Here is a 19,779-nt window from a genome sequence, read left to right as displayed (position 1 = left end):
GCATCACAGCGCCACCAGGCGCCAGCACACCGTCGTTACATATATCTGACATTCTTTGCAAAAGAACAAGTTGAATCTGTAGAAGCGGAGTCGTCTCTTGGATGATGAAGTGATGAGTCAGTGGCGTCTGATGACCGCCATTCCCTGCAGCCTCCTTTGTGCGGCAATTCATTATAAAAATGTATCCAACACTGCTTTGACGGGCCTTTGTCAACGCGGTTCTAGTCCTCATTGTGAGGAAAGACAACAGAGTGAGTGGAGGAGACACTTTATTGCTGCCCAAATCTGCACCTGAGAAACAAACACTTCAGACATGACGTAAATGTAAGTAGCATCAAAATCTTTTTTTGCATCTAATGCCGGCACCATCAGCACAAATCCTTCATTCTCTGATAATTGCACACAAAGCACACTACAGCAGACACACTAGCAAAAAATAATAAATACAAAAATTTGACACCATTTTTCATAACGGCTACGAGGAATAGTAGTGCACACGTGGATGTCTACCAAGACTACCAAAAGACACTTTCCACCTGATATTGGACACTCATTGAGCACTACAATAGAACTGGACATTGGGGGACATTTTAAGTATCATACTTGGACGCGGTTAGCTTGGTTTTTTTTGTTGTTGTATTTTTACAATCTTTTATTATTCCTCAGCCAAAAGATGGTATTATTTGAGATACTTGGAAAATATTGTTTATATTGAATTACAATAATAGTAATACCACTAATGTGTTTTGGGGGGAGCTGAATTATTTAAAGCAGTTAAGTATATTATATTATTTTTACAATGATGAAATGCATTTTGCTCTTCTAGAATATATTATATAAAATATTTAGCTATAAAATAAATAATTATTATTAATCAAAATACATTAGTTGAATTAATTCTTAATACCTAATTAATTAAAGTATTATTTTGCATGTTTGTAAAATATTTTAAAACATTTATTACATTTACTTACTTGATGAAATTACAATTATTTTATTTAAAGACATATCTTTTATTATTATTAATTAAATTATTTTATTTCAAAACAAAACAATGACAATTAAAATTTGACTTCAATATTTTTGTATTACTGTAGAAGAGCAAAATGCATGGTTATCATTTTATCAATATACAAAATAAACAAAGATATTGGCTAAATAATAATAAAAAAATAATTATATTTGATATTTCTTTGTTTTCAATAACATACTTTTTTACTGGACGTATGTTCATTTAGATCTTGAAGTCCATTTCAAGGAGTGCTGAGAAGTTGTTATATTGGAAAAAAAAAAGAATCCAGCCTTCATAAGTAAATAAACATTTAGAAAATAAATATCACGTTTCTCACGTAGTCGTTTCTTTCCCTGAAAACGTCCTCTCTAATTCCGATTGCTGGTTTCTTGAAAAGAGGAGGAGACATTATAGCTTCTCTCCATGAAGAAAGAAATAGAAGAGAATGCATCTGAGGAGGCTTCCAGAAGGACAAGATGGTCCACAAGGGTCTTCAAGTATCAGAAAAGAAGCTCTTCTGTTTGTTTGGCATGTGTCCCTCACTCAACGCCCGTCCTTCTGGTCTTGTCCACTAGAGGGCGAGTGGCCAAGCTTCCTGTTTGCATCAAATATTAAGGGCGGGGGAACGTTCCCTCAGGCTTTAGCCTCCAGCAGCTCCAGGAAGAGTTTGTGCATGGGCACCCGGCCATCTTGTTTGACGCCGCAGAAGTGCTGCACGGCGCGAGCGGCCGTCTGGCGCAGGAGAGGAAGGCTCATGATCAGCTTGCCCGCCCGACGAGGGTCTTGCGGGTGCCTGGTGGCCTCGTAGTCCTGCAGGGCTCCGTGGAGGACGTCCTGGAGTCTCTGGACCGCCTCAGAGTCCTCGATGTGCACCGAGTCTGTGAGCGGGGAGGGAGCGCGACTTGGAATGAATGGCAATTTTAGTAGCGAGAAAAGATGGTAGCAATAAAAATAATACATTTACCAGATTTATTATTTTGCTATGAAAAAAAATATTTATAAAAAAATTATATGTATATATAAAATATAAAAAAATATTTATCTGAAATTGGATAAGACTTATTGTTAATTCGACAAATATTTTTACATTACATACATTCTATTTTTTAAAAATAGATTTTTATGCATTTTGTATAAAAATATATTTTGTTTAGGTGATTATTATTTTTTACTTGTTTCTATTTAAAAACATTTTCTAGCGTGTTTTGTTTTGTGTTACCTGAGTTAGCGAGCGCGATGGCCTTGAGAAGCACAAACTCCTCCTTGTCCAGGCCTACAGCTTTGCACTTCTTGACCAGCTGCAGGATGGCGTTGTTGAGGTCGAGCAGGCCGGCCATCTTGGACCGCTCCTCGTCCATCACGTAGTCCTCGGCGTAGACCAGCTTGTCCTCCAGCGGCAGCGAGCGGAAGACCACGCGTAGGATCAGGATCTCCATCCAGCCGCTCTGCAGGAGGCTCATCTGGTCCGCCAGTGACAGTGAGGGGAAGCCTGCCCACAAACCGAGTAGGGAGCTTAGTATTGGTGCTGGGAGACCACCACAACGTAGCCCGCCGGACATCTTGTGTATTGTAAAAGTAGTGTAGACCAAAGACCAGTTTGATGCAGTCTAAAGGTGTAAAGGACACACTGGAGGACACTTGGACAGATGTCATGACACTGTGGGACACGCCCACTGTGATAGATAGAGAATGGGCCAGGAAAGCAACTGGTAAACACACACACACACACACACTGACTGTCATGTTTACTGTCATGAAAGCAGAGTGGGGGGGTGGGGGGTGTACAGAGAGGATGGTATCATGGTCCATCACACGCTTCTCTGACAGCCAGATCCAAAAGGCCAAAAGCAAACTGGCTCTTTAGCCAACTCGTCTGCCGGTCCGGAGCCCCCCCCGCCCCCCCTTCAGACCCCATCTAGCCACCCCTACTTCAGACCCCATCAGCATCAATGTCCCCTCTAGCAGGGGACACATAGTGAGGGACACACAGTCACCTCCCCCTGGGCTTGGAACTCAGATGGTTCAGACCAGTGTGTGTGTGTGTGTGTGTGTGTGTGTGTGTGTGTGTGTGTGTGTGTGTGTCCAGGCCTCGTATGGACCCCCAGTCCCCTATCTGCTATCTAGGTCTTCTTTAGGTCTTATTTCATGTATTTATTTCATCTTTAATCCTCTTGTACACATTTTTGTGTATCCTTTGTTTACTTATTTTTTCTTTAATCATATTTTTGATCTTATGAATTAATATTTATACAATTTTCATTCTTATAGATGTGAATTTTTAAATTGATCAGTGACATTATTTTAATTCTTTTTAGAATTTTGTGTTACCTTTCAAATATTTTTTCTATTGTATTATTTATATTCTATTTTATTAACCTTATTTTATACATATTTGTGTGTATTTGTGTTAAAAACAGAGACAAGTCAATGATGGTTGCGTGCTGTTAAGGACCGCGATCAAATGTTGTTGATAGACAAATAAGAATAGAGAAAAGCCCTGGGGGGGGGGGGGTAAAGCTCCTCTCCCTGAACAATGGACACGCTGATGAAGACGCTGTTGCACCGCATCCACGTAGGAATGCAGGAACACACACACACACACACACACACACACTAATGCTTTGTTTGTATTGCAAGCAGTACGGAGATGAGGCGTCAACAGAAAAAAAGAGGCAGGTGTTTCCATGGCGATGTTTTGGGTGTGTACAACCGTCGCTGATAAAGCAGTTGAGGAAACATAAACCCCAAAGTTGCGTGAGACGCCAACAAAAGTGAATTGAAATTCCAGGTGGGCGCCAAGTCATGTGTTGAATTCATCAGGAAGCCAAACGGATCCCACCCGGATCGCCGTGGCGACCTTCACATCCTACCTGGGATGTGTTTGGCCCAGCCGATGTTGACCACCAGCTCCCGGTCGGCGAGGTCGCACAGCGTGGTCAGAGCCTTGATGTCGCTCTCGGGCACGGTGGGATCCGGCATGGCGAAGATGGCCTCGGGCTCGGCCAATAGGAGGAGGGACACCACTTTGTTGTCCCCGCCCGTCCCGACTGGAAGCGAAGGAGACGTCTTTAACCTGACGTTCAACGTCTAGCCCAGCATTCAAAGCCGACGCTTACATGTTTTCTTCTGGGGCAAAACGTGCTGGATGTGGAGATACGGGCTGTTCTCAGCGTCGATTCTCCGCTTGTACTTCTGGCGGCCGCCTCGAACCCGATCCAGACGCACACCTGCGTAGAACACCACTAGTATTACCATAGTGTACGTATAAGTACATGTAAAAAGCAGTAGTACTAACATGGTGCATGTATAAGTACATGTAAAAAGCAGTAGCATTATCATGGTTTACGCACAAGTACATGTAAAAAGTAGTAGTATTATCATGGTGTACGTACAAGTACATGTAAAAAGCAGTAGTGTTATCTTGTACAAGTACACGTAAAAAGCAGTAGAATTATCATGGTTTACGCACAAGTACATGTAAAAAGCAGTAGTATTATCATGGTGTACATACAAGTACATGTAAAAAGCAGTAGTGTTATCATGTACAAGTACATGTGAAAAGCAGTAGTGTTATCATGGTGTACGTACAAGTACATATAAAAAGCAGTAGTATTATCATGGTGTACGCACAAGTACATGTAAAAGCAGTAGTATTATTATGGTGTACGCACAAGTACATGTAAAAAGCAATAGCATTATCATGTATTAGTACATGTAAAAGCAGTAGTGTTATGTATTAGTACATGTAAAAGCAGTAGTGTTATGTATTAGTACATGTCAAAGCAGTAGTGTTATGTATTAGTACATGTAAAAGCAGTAGTGTTATGTATTAGTACATATAAAAGTAGTAGCGTTATCATGTATTAGTACATGTAAAAGCAGTAGCGTTATCATGTATTAGTACATGCAAAAGCAGTAGCGTTATCATGTATTAGTACAGGTAAAAGCAGTAGCATTATCATGTATTAGTACAGGTAAAAGCAGTAGCGTTATGTATTAGTACAGGTAAAAGCAGTAGCGTTATGTATTAGTACAGGTAAAAGCAGTAGCGTTATGTATTAGTACAGGTAAAAGCAGTAGCGTTATGTATTAGTACAGGTAAAAGCAGTAGCGTTATCATGTATTAGTACATGCAAAAGCAGTAGCGTTATCATGTATTAGTACATGCAAAAGCAGTAGCGTTATCATGTATTAGTACATGTAAAAAGCAATAGCATTATCATGTATTAGTACATGTAAAAGCAGTAGTGTTATGTATTAGTACATGTAAAAGCAGTAGTGTTATGTATTAGTACATGTAAAAGCAGTAGTGTTATGCATTAGTACATGTAAAAGCAGTAGTGTTATGCATTAGTACATGTAAAAGCAGTAGTGTTATGCATTAGTACATGTAAAAGCAGTAGTGTTATGCATTAGTACATGTAAAAGCAGTAGTGTTATGCATTAGTACATGTAAAAGCAGTAGTGTTATGCATTAGTACATGTAAAAGCAGTAGTGTTATGTATTAGTACATGTAAAAGCAGTAGTGTTATGTATTAGTACATGTAAAAGCAGTAGTGTTATGTATTAGTACATGTAAAAGCAGTAGTGTTATGTATTAGTACATGTAAAAGCAGTAGTGTTATGTATTAGTACATGTAAAAGCAGTAGTGTTATGTATTAGTACATGTAAAAGCAGTAGTGTTATGTATTAGTACATGTAAAAGCAGTAGTGTTATGTATTAGTACATGTAAAAGCAGTAGTGTTATGTATTAGTACATGTAAAAGCAGTAGTGTTATGTATTAGTACATGTAAAAGCAGTAGTGTTATGTATTAGTACATGTAAAAGCAGTAGTGTTATGTATTAGTACATGTAAAAGCAGTAGTGTTATGTATTAGTACATGTAAAAGCAGTAGTGTTATGTATTAGTACATGTAAAAGCAGTAGTGTTATGTATTAGTACATGTAAAAGCAGTAGTGTTATGTATTAGTACATGTAAAAGCAGTAGTGTTATGTATTAGTACATGTAAAAGCAGTAGTGTCCAATAAATGCAGTGTGTTGAACATAGCAGTGTGTAGTTTAGTTGTGTAACAAAGCGAGTATTTCCTCCTTGTCAAGATGAGGAAGGTATTAAAGAAATGGATTCACTGCCCTGTGACCCCACCCCCCCACCCCCCCTCAATGATGTCATGAGGGGTGGGGGCGAACACTAAGTGTGGATTAGCCAGGGAACTTGGCAGGTGCCACTCCAGGTGTCACATGACCATGTGTGTGTTTGTGTGCTGTGTTCTGTCGGCAAACAGTGTGTGTGTGTGTGTGTGTGTGTGTTTGGATAAGAGCAAAGGAAGAAGTGTAACTCTTTAACGTTGGAATGTGCTGACAGGAGCCCGTCCAGGAATAGTTTTCACGGATAACAAAAGCGAAGGGGTTCTGCTAAGCGCACCATAAACACACTCTTCATCTATTTTTTCACACTTTCATCACTCCTTTCCAGGGGCTCTCCGTCCCCGCAGGAGGGGCTTTACAAGTCCCCGAATTGCATCCACAGCGGGATCAGAAGCATCCCTCCGCTGAACCGGGCTGACCCACGTTCCTGTGGAGCCGGAAAAACAGCCCGGGCCCCCCCCCCCCCGCCCGCACCCCCCCTTCATTATGCTACAGCAAGGACCAACATGTGTTCACTCCAAACAATCCCACGCTTCTCAAATTTGGTGAGCAATGTGGACATGGACATGCTTAAAACCCCGAAAAATAATCATTCATTTTTGCGAATTGTCAATAAATGCTATTTATTCTAAACAAAAAGCTTTATATTGTCACAGAAATACAATATTTTGTCATGATTTTTGTCCCAAAACGCTATATCTTGTCAAAAAACTGTAGTCTTTATTTAACTATATCACCTATAGATTATATATTGTTTAATTTTTGTTTATTAAAAACATGCTATATACTGTCTTTTGTCACACAAATACAAAATTGTGTCACATTTTGCTGCAAAATGCATGACATTGTCACGCAAATGTAATGTTTTGTCCCCAATAAATGCAATTTTTTGTCACATAAACATTACATACAACCTACTATATTTACCAAAACATGCTATATTTTGTCTTGAAATACTAAATCTTGTCACAAAAATAGAATTTCTGGCCATAAAAACACATTTTTTCACAAAAATGCCATATTTTGCTACAAAATGTTTACTATTCTCACACTAGTGCTAATACTTTGTCTATAATGCTTTATTTTGACACATATATATAAACTATATATTACACTATAACTATATATTATATATATATACATATATAGTCTTTAAGATGGGTCACGGCTGCTGAAAAACCAAGAGCAGCACACAGTGTGCTTGCCTGTGTAAGAGGAGAGCATGTTTTGTGTGTTTTTAGCGTGTCCATCTCCTGACTGTGGCCCATTAAAGCGAGCTGCTCCTCCGTCTCGGCCTTTTACTGCGCCCTCTCCAGGGGAGGAGGGCGTTACGAGGCACAATGAAGCACGTTACGAGCTCGCTTATGGCCGCCGTTACGAGGGCCAGTTCCCATTTCACGGGAGGTCCAGGAATCCCACAGGGCATCTGGAGGAATTTACAAGAAGGGCCGTGAAAGAAAAGGGTGGAGCAGGGACGATGCTGAGATGCTGCCGATGCTGCCGATGCTCACAGCCTATTAAAAAAGTCTAATTAAGAAAAAGCCACAGTGTGTGTGTGTGTGTTTGTGTGTTAACTGACAGTAAACAAACGTTGTGTAGCACAAGAAGATACAAGGGAAATGTTGTCATTTTCTGCATGTCGGCAAACATTTGTGGACCTTAAACAACACGACACATTGACTCTTACAACTACTGCATCTTCCATTTACGCTTATGGATTCCTGACAAGATTCTTTAGTTGGAAAACTGCTATCTGGAATATTATTCAATTTTCGATTTTGCCACAAAAAAGGTTTTTTTTTGTCAGAGTCAGAATAAACACAATATTATTTGAAAGAAACGCTATTCTTTCTTCACAAAAACGCTATATGTTGTCCTAAAAATAGAAATATGTTATAGTACTGTCATGGAAAGAAGTAGGTGCGGTCATAAAATGTAGTAAGTTGTTATGGAATGCTATATGATGGCTGAAAAATGCTACAAGCGGTCATAAAATGCTATAATTTGTAATTAAAATGCTAGATTGTGTCAGAAAATAAGCTATATTTAGCAAAAAAATAACACGGTATCAGTAACAAACAGTAACACAATGTGTTCCTTGGTCACAGATGCTATATTATGCCATGAAACAATATAGTATTTATATAGCTACATATATAGTTTATACCAAACATGCTGCATGTTGGCTTTAAATGACACATTTTGCAATGGAAAAAATACATTCTGTCACAAAAAGACATAAGAACATAATATTTTGTCCCCCAAAAAATCAATATTTTGTCAAAACAACTGCAATGTTCGGAAAATGTACCTTTAAATGCTATATTTTGTCACAAAATCAGATAAGTTGCCACCAAAACACAATATTTTCTCATAAAATAACAATATTTTGTTGCAAAATGCAATAAGTTGTCATAAAAAGCAATTTTTTTGTCAGAAAATGATATTTTCACATTATATGTTGTGTTTGAAGGCATATTTTGCAGAAAAATGCTACATCTGGTCATACAATGATATATTTTACAGATATTTTTTATATTTAGTCATGCATTAATCTGTCATAAAAATGTGTGTTATTATTGTTACACATTTATAGAGCATATTATCATTCACGTGATCATAAACCAATTATGTTAGAAAATTTAATCTATATGACGATTTTTTTTCTACTCATTTCTGCTACTTAGTGTGAAATTGTCCTGCCCCTTTAAGACTATTTCTATAGCATGGACTGTATAGATCGGCCAGCACACACAGGTTATATCTGCTCCTTTTTTTCTATTATCATCTGCTGGCCTCACGCAGCGCGTATGAGTGCTCCCTACAGTAGGACGTCGCTCATGTTTTCCTTTTTGAGTCACTTCTAAATCGGGACAACAATATGTCAGTGCACACACACGCACTGACGCGCACACACAGTTGCACCAAAGGACCACCTGACCGCTGGCACACACGCACGCACACACACAATGGAATGTGCACATGTATCCTTGGACCGCCAAGCATAGAAAAAAAATTGAATGCTATATTCCGACTTTGGGAAAAAGGTCCCCATGAGTGTTGTTCCCATACAATCACACACACACACACGCATTGTTTAACTGTCAAACATCTTACGTTTCACACGAACCCTCTTCAATGTGTCATCCAATAACGACGCTATGGTTTCACAAGGATCTACAAAGAACAATCCTTCCTCCATCTTGGAGGTCTGACGCAGCACTCCCACCTGAAAACAGCCCTTTCCAAAAGGCTTCAAATAAACCTTTTTTTTTTTTTTTTTAACCCACCTTCCCTCAGCATGCCCACAGCCAGACACTTGACGAAGCGACACGCCTGGCACGACTTCCTCCTCCGCTTGGTGATCTCACATTCATTGGACGCCGGGCAGCTGTACTCAATGTTACCTGAAGGACAAAGAGCAATTATTACGACTTACAGTACAGTTTGGTTTTTTTTAACAGTCGTGGCTGTAGGCAACCTCCTGACTATTTTTTCCACAAATGACAACATTGTGTAAATGTGTTTCAGAAGTTCAGTTTTAAAAGTGAAACTGGTATATCAGATCAATTCACTACATATACTTTAATGCTATAAATATTAACACATGTGCGTACATAGTAATATACGCATATTTTAAATGTGTTAAATTGACATGCAAATTTAGCATCTCAGAAAATGTGTATTAAAAATATCATATTGCTAAAACCTTTATCAACATCTAATTTGAGAGCCAAATAATCGATTTGTATTCTGAACATCCTCATTACCGCAGCACACCAAAACATAACCACTGTCTAGTTACACAGCATTAAAACGTATATACTTCCGGTTCAGTGCAAAATAAGCTCCAAAATAAAAAGCATGGCAGTTTGAGCCGGGATTCTACACTAATTTATTGTTATTTTTAGATAGTCAACCATCAGAAGAAATAGTTGTGCATCTTCTGCATGATAGCAACTCTTCTTCTTCTCTCTTGGAGTGGCTCTTAACTAGCAGGCAAACATCACTGCCCCCTACAGCCCAACTGTGGAATCACAGCTCAAAGCATACAGCGTACTATTGTCGCTACAATACCATATGAAAACAGAATCATTTCAATATAAATATGCACAAATGGAGGAATATGATCAGAAATCGGAGGGTTCCATTGTATCACACAAAGTGCTTTATTAACATACATGTTGCCTTTCAAAATTCCTCTCCCTCAAACTGTAAATAAATAATCTAACCTTGCTTATTATTAACAAAGAGTCAGTAAAATATTGTTTATGTGTTATTCCTCTTCCCAGATGGCGTTCTCTGCCTGACAGGGTGTGAAAAAACGAGCACTCTTAAAGAGACATTTGGCCGGAGCCGCTGATGCTCTTGAGCTGCCACGTTGGATCAGAACCAGGAAGTAACGGATAAGCCTTGAAAAAGCTCTGACAGACGTTCACCCTCTAGCTCTTTTCCCGAGGAGCCAACTTCTTCAACATGTGGCTTTCAAGGAGCGTGTGAACGCCTCCTCCCGATCCATATGAAGGCTGAACTTGCAACATGTTGACAGTACACACTTTAAACCAACATCAGCTGTTTGCAAACAGGAGCTCATGTGCGCGCTGTCGGGCAGCAGACAGGAAGCTGTAAGCCGACTGTCGATTAGCGCTTGTTTACACCAAAACAAACCGCACCGCTCGTAAAATGGCTTTACATCATCACGCCAGCGAGCATTGTGGGGCCCACCCGCCATTAACACCACGGCTAAGTTTAAACACCGCCCCACACCCGAGCGTGTTCATGTGTGTGGGCGTGTCACGTGTGGAGTCTCTCACCCTGGATGGTTCTTTTGAAGAAGGCCTTGCAGGCTTCGCACGAGGCCACGCCGTAGTGGTAGCCCGACGCCACGTCGCCGCACACCAGACACAGACGCTTGGCCACGGAGCCCAGGAGGAATTCGCATTTCACTTGGGCCTCCTCCACAAACCTTCTAAATGTGGACGTGAATGTCAAAAGTACGAGTCACAATATTAGGTACATTCACGTGAGATAAGTATAAATATGTTACAGTACCAACCTGTTGGGGCCTCCGCTGTCAGCAGACCCTGGCGTACGCCCGTAAAGACCCGGTGAGTCCAGTTCATTGCCGTGACCATGGCCCTTAATCAAGGGTCCGTAGCTGGAGTTGGTGTCCGAGGAAGAGCTCCCGGGACTGGGCTGAGCCGGGCTGGCGTCTCCCTGGGAGCTGGGGCTGGAGGGCTCCCGCTTTATGGAGGAGGTACAGCTGGGGTCCAAGCCCCTCACAGACATCCTGCCCAGATCTCTGCAAAAGATGGGAGATACTTGGATTGGACCAACTGTACCTGTTGAGTCAAAAGTATGGAGACACTTTCTCATGTTATTGAATAGGAAGTTGTCTCCATACTTTTGATCGGTACTATATTCATCCATGCATCCATCCATGAATTCATCCTAACCCAGCCGTTTGTGATTTCCCACATTATGCAAACTTGCTACCCATGACACTGCTTTGTTTTTGAAAGGAACAATCAAATGTAGTCAAATAGTCCGACCACCAATCGGCTGTACTCTGGCGTCTGGCGTCATGTGTGTGTGGAAGTAAAAATAAAAACCCACCAACACCATTCACGTGATTGGGAACATGTCAAACGCACACACGCACACACACTTACCGACACACTGAAAAAGCATGTGTCTTCATAAACACCCTGACACGGTTTGGCATGCAACTCTGTGTCGCCAAGCCAAATTTAAAAAAACTCTGACATGAACACACACGCACGCACGCACGTGTGTTTCCTGCCATGTAAATCACAACTCTGTGGTCTCAAGAGTCATTTATTTGGCAAAGTGTGTGGTTGCTTTTAACCGCTGCCTGAGTAAATCACGGCCACGCGCTACTGACGCCTCTAGAAACCCACAAAGATGGACGCACACACACACACACACACACTGTAACATCTACAAATCTAGAGACAGGAGTGGTATTAACTGTCTTCATAAGGAGGCAATGTCAGGACAATTGGAAGGGAAAGCATATACATGATGGTTGTTTAGAACTTAGCTTTTGGGACCACGTCAACTTTTATGGGGCCAAACTAAAATGCCCTAAGATATTTTACTGATCATTAAGCAGGAATGCAATTTCTAGACCAAAAAAAAACTGCTGTAATATATATATGTTTACATCACTATGAAGACCATCTACTCTGGTTTAAAAGGTCAACAAGGTGTGTCCATGTTGATCATATTCTTCCATGTGAGGGGCATCGGTTCTTCAGTCAGTGATCAGCCAGTACGTCTACAAAAACATCTTGGAGCGTTTGCATCTTTCCGTGCATGAAAAGTGGGACGGTTGCTGGGGCAACATCCCTACTCATCCAACCTGACTCTTTTTTTCCGTCTTTCCCAAGCTCAAGATGGTCTTTTAAGTGGACCTGTTTTCAAGACACGGATAACATCAATATGGTCTTGAAGTTGTGAAGGATCCAGGAAGAAGATTTGGGTGGGTTGGTTTGTAGCATGACTCAAAAAGTACTCAACCGATTTAAGGTTGGTGATTCATGATAAATACTAATCTCTTTGTGGTAGACAATTCGATACGCATTTGCTGTACATACAAGGGTTAACATACGTTTCCAAAACAATACGGTTTAAAAACACAATTCCATAGTGTACAAACGACACGATTGATATGATTTGATATAATTCGATTTGAGTCAACTCTTGGTGTAGACATCTCACATAATAAAATAGAGAAGACAATTCTAGAAGAGTGGTTATTACAGTAGTTTCAAATGTGTACAAGCCAACCACTGGACTGTGGGAAATACAGTACATTCAATACTCTCCTATCTATTCATCTGAGGATTTATGGCTGGTTCTTATCTATGCAGGAGGCCGCTGCTGATGCAACCGCATCTCTCAAACCAGATATCCATTTGCATTAGTTTATCGTTTACAACACAAAGACATAACATGGAGTTTAAGTGGTTGAGGTTTCAAACACCAAAATGTTTCCTATTAAGCAGCAAAGTGAATACATTTCGGTTACTGGCAATGTTTTGCAATCCATCACAAGCGGCTATATTGCCTTGTCATGTGTATGACAGGTGCTAAGCGAGACGTACTTTAAGATAGCCATCATTATAATGAGGGTTGTGTTTTTTTTGCTCTCCTAATGAGATAGCATTAAGAGTGATCATGTGACAGTCACTCCTTGACATATGACTCTTCTGGCCCGTTCACGTAAAAGGCCGTCAAAATGTACACTGGAATAAATCAACACTTCTCAGCGTCTCCTTCCTCTTTTGTTTTCCACGTATCCAAAACAAGGAAGCGAGGGCGGAGCTGAGGGCCCAGCAGCAAAGGCGGGAGCGTCCCGCTGAATCGTTAACCTGCACGTGAGAGGAGGCAACACTCACTTTCTAACGAGCACAGTCACAAAGGACACAATGAGCCCCGCCGGATGAGGAGAGGAAGGAAAGGATATAAAAGAAAGAGGGAGGCGAAGTGAAAGGCTCCCAAATTCAGCACCTGAGGACGAGCTACTCCTAATGAGGCAGCAGGAGATGATCAAGGGGGATCAGTGGTACCTCCAGCCTGGCCTAAGAGCCTTTAGTCAGGCTGATGAGCTTGGAGCTGCAGGGAACATGGATAGCATGCCATACTGGGAGGGTGCTATAAGGGGAAATGGGGAGGGGGGAGAGGGGGGGTTATCTGGGGTCGTCACTGCCCTTTCTCCCGCTCTTGATGCCGTATTCCTGATGTCACCGACAATCAGCTAACCTGTACATCACATGCTGCTCTTTTGCCCTTCTTGGTCCAAATAGTTACACAAAAGCTTATAATTAGAATACATATTTACATATAGCATAACAATTTGGTCGAAATGTTTTTTGGCATTGGTGCGGAAAAAACATCTAAGCTTAGTGATAATAACCAATAAATACCATCAGTAGGTGAATTATATGATATGGAATTTTTTTTAGCATTAACACATGATGGAATTATGTAGCGAATCAAATCAAATATAAAAAACTATATTTTGGTCATGTGAACTATGAATATAATTGATTTTTTTATTTTATTTTTAACACTAAATTCCAATATTAAAAAGTAATTATGGTAATGGTTTAATTGTATTTGAACGTGCATCAAGACACAATGGAATACATCACATAATTTAATTTGCAGTTCCACATGTTCAAAAGGAGTAAGAAGCTAAGCTTATTAGCTTATTATGATTGACACATTTCACATCTCATTATAAAAATCATACCTATTTCTATATTATTAAAACTATAATAAATACTATCACGAGTAGTAGATTTATTATATTTGTATATATTGTTAAAATATATGCTTTTAAAATTTTAACACTTTTCCTTAACACCCCAAAATTACAGTCCATGTTCTATTTCTATAAAAGGAATTTTAAAAAAACAAAAACAACAGCTAATCAAACGTAGCTACTATTGGCTTTCTTTTTCCACCCACTGCAGGACTGGTTTCCCCACCTTAAACTGGTTTTAGCCATTTACCATCACCATCAAAAAACAAGCAGGCTGCTCGACTGTGAAAGTAACACGAACAAAATCTAACTTAAAGACGGCCAGACATAATCCACCCAAAAATGTCATTTTTTTGTTCAGTTTGGACCAAACTGCAATGTACCAACGTCACCACTAGGTAGAGACCTTTTGTGCTCCTTGCGAATGCATCCGTAGGACGTTTAGCGGGATACATAGTTGTCGTCAATGTACTCACTCAGTGTCCGGGTGGCAGGTGAAGCACTCAGGGAGGTAGAGGTCAACTAAATCCATGGGGCTTTTATGCCTCCATGCTCCGGCTTGTGTGCGGAAAAGGTCTTCTTTGCTCTCTACTGGACTTTACTCTCGCTTCTTCTCATCATCTATCTGACTGACTTTCTTCTTCTCCACTGTCCACAGTGCTGTGACTCTCCAGCTGGGTGCCTGAGCAAAGACGGCCCTAGTCAAGGTCCGGCCACACAATTTGAACGGCCTCCCCTCCTCCTCCTCCTCCTCCTCCTCCTCGACGCTGAGCCAGCAACCGATTGGCTTTCGGCTGAGCCAATGGGAGACAGCAGGTGGATCAAGGCAAAAGGAGGAGGAAGATGACGTTCATCATGTGATAAAGAAGATCATATTCCTAATTGTACTTCTGCCTCAGAGAAAATAGTACAGTTATGTCACACACACAACGATAGGCACACCTGCACAATGTCATATCAGTTTGTACGTTATTTTACTACATTTACAAATATAACTAGATACTATGCATAGTGATAGACAACCACAAAGTAACCCATTTGTCACTTTCCAATATTAAGTGTAGAGATACACAAAATCTTTTTTTTTCAAACTGATACCAATAACTTATTTATATCTACTTAATTTTGACTTTGACTGTAGTTTGTGCACACCTGGAAGTAAGAAGGACAAAATATACCTGTTGATTTGTCCTAATCAAATATCATTACATTAATACTATCAGGAGAACCAGACTATAGAGCAATGGGAGCCATCTGGCGTGCCTGAGCAAGGTGCACTAAATTCGGACACATTCTCCAAAGGAGCCGGTGTGCCGCTATGGAGGTCAGGAGAACCATAGTATCAAGCGGAAGGAGCTCCCTGGCGTGGCCCAGCCAGGTGCACTGTATTAGGGCACACGCTCCGAGCAGCCGCTTGTGACACCAAAGACATCTCTGGAAAACCTTTTCCACTTTTGAAACACCGCGGTGCTGGTGTTTCAGGTAGCTGATCAGGTTTTTTGTGTGCTCGTTTTTTTTGTCTCCCTTTCATCATGAAACAATTAGCACAGCGAACGTTACCAGACTGTTAACGTCACCGGCAGGAGCACTTGATTTGCTCATCCGCACGGTAAACATAGTCTGGCCACATCAGAGGGCCTTTTGTTTTTAAATTATCGGTTATCTGAGCTATTTTTAATGATTTATCGGTATGACATAATTCCCTCATATGAGCTTGATAATCGTGTTGTTGAGCTAACTAGTGGGTAAGTTGGTATTTTACAATTTGATTTAACATTTTAAAACACATTTCATGCATAAAATCCATCATATATAGCACATAAGACAGACTTTGCTGAAAAATGCTAAAAAAAAAAAAAGCCTAGCATTGCCATCATCAGTGTCATCTTTTCAGCACAAACATCAGGCAACATAAGGACACGAGCTGTTTTGTAAAGCAGGCTTGAACTGACTTACAGCCAGTGCAGTACTTTGAGCTAATCAGCTATGGCGATGTGCCTAATGTGATGCTTTCCCCATCCACACACATACACGCAAACCAAGAGGCGCAGTAAGTCGCGCTTGGCATAAACACAAAGGAAAAAAAGGCTAACGGGTGCAGACAATAAAAACTAAAGCAATGATTGGATGTTTTTCTTACACTGAAATGTAAAACAAAAAAAAGCTGTCAATAGTGAATTTATACACTGGCACAGTAATGATATCAACAACTGAGTTAGACAATCAAATACATCATGCTGTGAAATAAAAACCATGCAATTCCACATTTTGTAAGGCCTTTGCATAAAAACCTGCATTGATGCATTGTACAGCAACCATACAGTTACAGTACTGAACAACAGTGTTAACGAGTTTGCCTTTTTACGCCATTAACAAGTACATGAAAAATGTGATCCAAATGTAAACATTCAGCTTTAAGTGGTTTCACAAAAACTGCCCACTCAATTATACATATGTGAAATTTGGTAGCAATCCATCCGTCACTAGGATGAGCTTGCTTATTTTGAAAATGATGCCAAAGCTGCTCCTACAAACCAAAATGGCCAACTTGCAGTTCATTTCCGGGCACGGGTTCTTGAGACTTATTTGCACATCCCGTCATGACAGACCTCCCTACCAGGTTTTATGTTGCTAAGTGAACCTGACCTCTATTACTCTCCGTCGCTGTCTATATACTTCTGAACCTGGTTTCCATTTGGATATTATTTCTCGTAAAAAGTGCAACTGAATTACAATTCTTTTGCATGTTATTGATGTAAACACAAGCTCTCCCACAACACACACACACACCAACCCGCATATCTTGTAGGTGTAATCTACTTAAGTTTAGGTCCGACTCGCAGCCATCCGTCAATTAGAGAGACTGAGGCAAAGAGTCTTGACACTGTGTGCAAACATCACTGTCTCACTGCACTAACACACACACACACACACTCACTTGAAGGCTTCCCAGAAGGCAGCCAGAGCGGAGAAATGATAGAGTGAGACAAAGCAAAAATAAAAGTATACAGTAATAAAGTCAGTCAAGCCCATTAGTTACAGTGGGATGACATTGATACATGGCAAGATAAATAGATTCCTTGTTGGAATGGTGGGCATTTGGAATAAGGTCCATTTTGTTGTATGGATCACTTATGTGCTGTGGATAGGTCAGATGTCACGCATACCAAAAAAATAAAATCCTTGCAAAAACATTACAACACGTCTGGAACTTGTTTTACTCTCCACTATAAGTGTTGCCCCCTGGTGGCTGGATGTTAAATGTAAACGGAACTGAGTGCAATTGTCTTCTCCATTATTAATTTGAAAATGGCTCAAGTTTATCATAGGCCTCCAACTGGGATGCGATAAACTTTGCATAAAGGCAATTTCCGCTGACTCATTCGTCAGTTTATTTTTCATTCATTTTGATGATTGAGCATTTTAATTCAGTGGGGTTATAAATGGGATAACTGTGGAACTAATGAAGTGCTTTATACTGGAGATGCAATTCATACACATTACACTGTGTAAAGTGATGGTAACACACACACATTCACATGCAGGAAACACACACGGCCAATCTCATTTCTATCTCCACAGGTGGTCTGTTTATCCCGCTGTGCCTCTCAGCCTGCCTGTGATGAAGAAAACCTACATAATATGAGGTACACAATCTAATAGGCGCCAATTGAAAGTCTGATAATAACTGTGTGGTTGGAGGTATTGATTAAACAATACGTTAATTATTGTGGTTGTGGAGCGGCATGCTAAAAGACAGGCCAGTCAGAATGTCATTTTCTGCAAGGTTACACACGTTAATGGCTTGCTTTGGAGCGTCGCCACAAATGAATATGCAATTATAGATGCACGCGGCGGCGTTGAGACATGTTGGCAACGCCCTCAAAGAACACGCCTGATGCTATTGACAGAATTTTTAATGTGGTTAACTTCTTTTTACACTTGTATGACAATCAAGAGCTTCATCATCATTACATTAATGGATTTCAAATTTAGAGTTGAGTGTTTCATGTTTTTAATATTGCGTAAAATACCATGATGCAATGTTCTGTCTGAGCTGAATGCCAGCAATTTGTAGAATTATTTAGAAACAGAAGAACAAGAGCTAAATCTGGGTGAGATTTTTTATGTGTCGAAATAGAAAATGGGCTGTTCTGAAAAGCAAGCTGAAACCTAAAGGTGGCTGTTCGATTTTTTTTCCATTTAACTGTTTTATTCAAACAAAAGTAAAGTTAGATATACAGCAAATGCGGCTTCACTTTCCACAAAAGTAGTGAAAAAGTGGCAGAAGCATTTTCCATCAAATGGAAAATGAAGTGATAAACTAAGGGTGGACTTAAGTGTGAAACTACAAGTGTGCACATCTGATGGCGCTCAAGAGGTCCAAGGTAAGCTCAGGTCGTTTGTTTTTATGCTCAAACACTTGAAAAAAATACAGGGAACACTGCCAGTATTCCATTTGTATTTTCTTAAATTGTATAGTTGTGATTCTTCTTCTGCTTCTTTTTACACTTGAATAACAGTGAAACACAAACAAGAGAGCTACTTTGGGGGCATCCGATTTAATAATACTGTACTATGCTTCAAGGTCAAAGAATTTAATTCGGACCTTTATCTCAGCCAAAAGGTAAATTGTTGCACATCTAGGAGGCCTTGAACGCAGCACGAAAACCTTACCAACTGGAGGACGAGGGAAGCCTCTTAGAGGGGTTAAAAAAAAAAGCTAAGGGACAGCAAAGATGATGTAAATATAAATATGTAAATGTGTATTAATAAAGCATGAAGGGCCGATGTTGCTATCATTTCTATTAAGAAATTATAAGAATTTCTATTACAAGTGTATTTACAAATTTTCAAATTAAATGAGCCCATGGAATTAATTATAGATGTCATGCATGATATGACAGACATGCACACAGTGACACTGCAGGCGGGGGGAAAAAAAAAAAAAAAAGACAAGACAAGCTCACCTGGGAGCAGAGCGAACCTCGCCTACATCACCTGCATGGTCACTCCTTCCCGATTCCAACGTTTTGACAATCCCACAGCGATAAGACACAAACCACAATTTTTTTGAAATCAGTAAATATACATTACAACCAGGTCCAGCTTGCCATCTTAGGCTGTGATACTTACTGTCACTTTCATCCACCGGACGCCTGCTCCACGTCTGCAGTCAAGTCTCAAGGACAAATGCTTTCCTCGCCTCGGGGCTCTGTGGCTCAGTGATGCAGCAGACACACACACACACACACACACACAAATTAACACACACGCCTTCCTTCTCCTCCTCCCTCCCACTCCCATCCAAGTTCACCTACGT

General features: G+C 40.3%; 1 protein-coding gene across 2 annotated transcripts; it reads right to left on the bottom strand.

Annotated features, from left to right (window-relative positions):
* Positions 1-252: 252 nt before the first annotated feature.
* Positions 253-19,747, bottom strand: LOC131107383 (estrogen-related receptor gamma-like). Of its 2 annotated transcripts, XM_078798885.1 has the most exons (9): positions 19,593-19,747; positions 19,427-19,504; positions 11,220-11,465; positions 10,978-11,132; positions 9,454-9,570; positions 4,129-4,239; positions 3,883-4,059; positions 2,232-2,501; positions 253-1,890 (listed from the first exon to the last, which is right to left on the bottom strand). In XM_078798885.1, exons 3-9 carry the CDS (start codon positions 11,450-11,452, stop codon positions 1,646-1,648), a joined length of 1,308 nt encoding a protein of 435 aa, XP_078655011.1. In that variant the 5' UTR covers positions 11,453-11,465; positions 19,427-19,504; positions 19,593-19,747; the 3' UTR covers positions 253-1,645. The 2 variants fall into 2 exon arrangements, with proteins under 2 accessions (XP_078655011.1, XP_057913345.1); XM_058057362.2 differs by lacking the exons at positions 19,427-19,504; positions 19,593-19,747 and adding an exon at positions 14,933-15,187.
* Positions 19,748-19,779: the final 32 nt, after the last annotated feature.

This window comes from Doryrhamphus excisus, linkage group LG19 (assembly GCF_037039965.1).
Source record: "Doryrhamphus excisus strain RoL-2023G ecotype Guam linkage group LG19, RoL_Dexc_Guam_v1.1, whole genome shotgun sequence".
In the NCBI taxonomy this organism is placed as follows: domain Eukaryota; kingdom Metazoa; phylum Chordata; class Actinopteri; order Syngnathiformes; family Syngnathidae; genus Doryrhamphus; species Doryrhamphus excisus.
This window is presented reverse-complemented; position numbering and strand designations above follow the sequence as displayed.

Coding starts and splice junctions, on each gene's coding strand:
- LOC131107383 (XM_058057362.2), bottom strand. CDS start 14,988: ATGGATTTAGTTGACCTCTACCTCCCTGAGTGCTTCACCTGCCACCCG. Junction 11,466..14,932: donor ACCTGCCACCCGGACACTGA/GTGAGTACATTG, acceptor CATCTTTTGCAG/AGATCTGGGCAGGATGTCTG. Junction 9,571..10,977: donor CTTCAAAAGAACCATCCAGG/GTGAGAGACTCC, acceptor TTTGTCCTTCAG/GTAACATTGAGTACAGCTGC.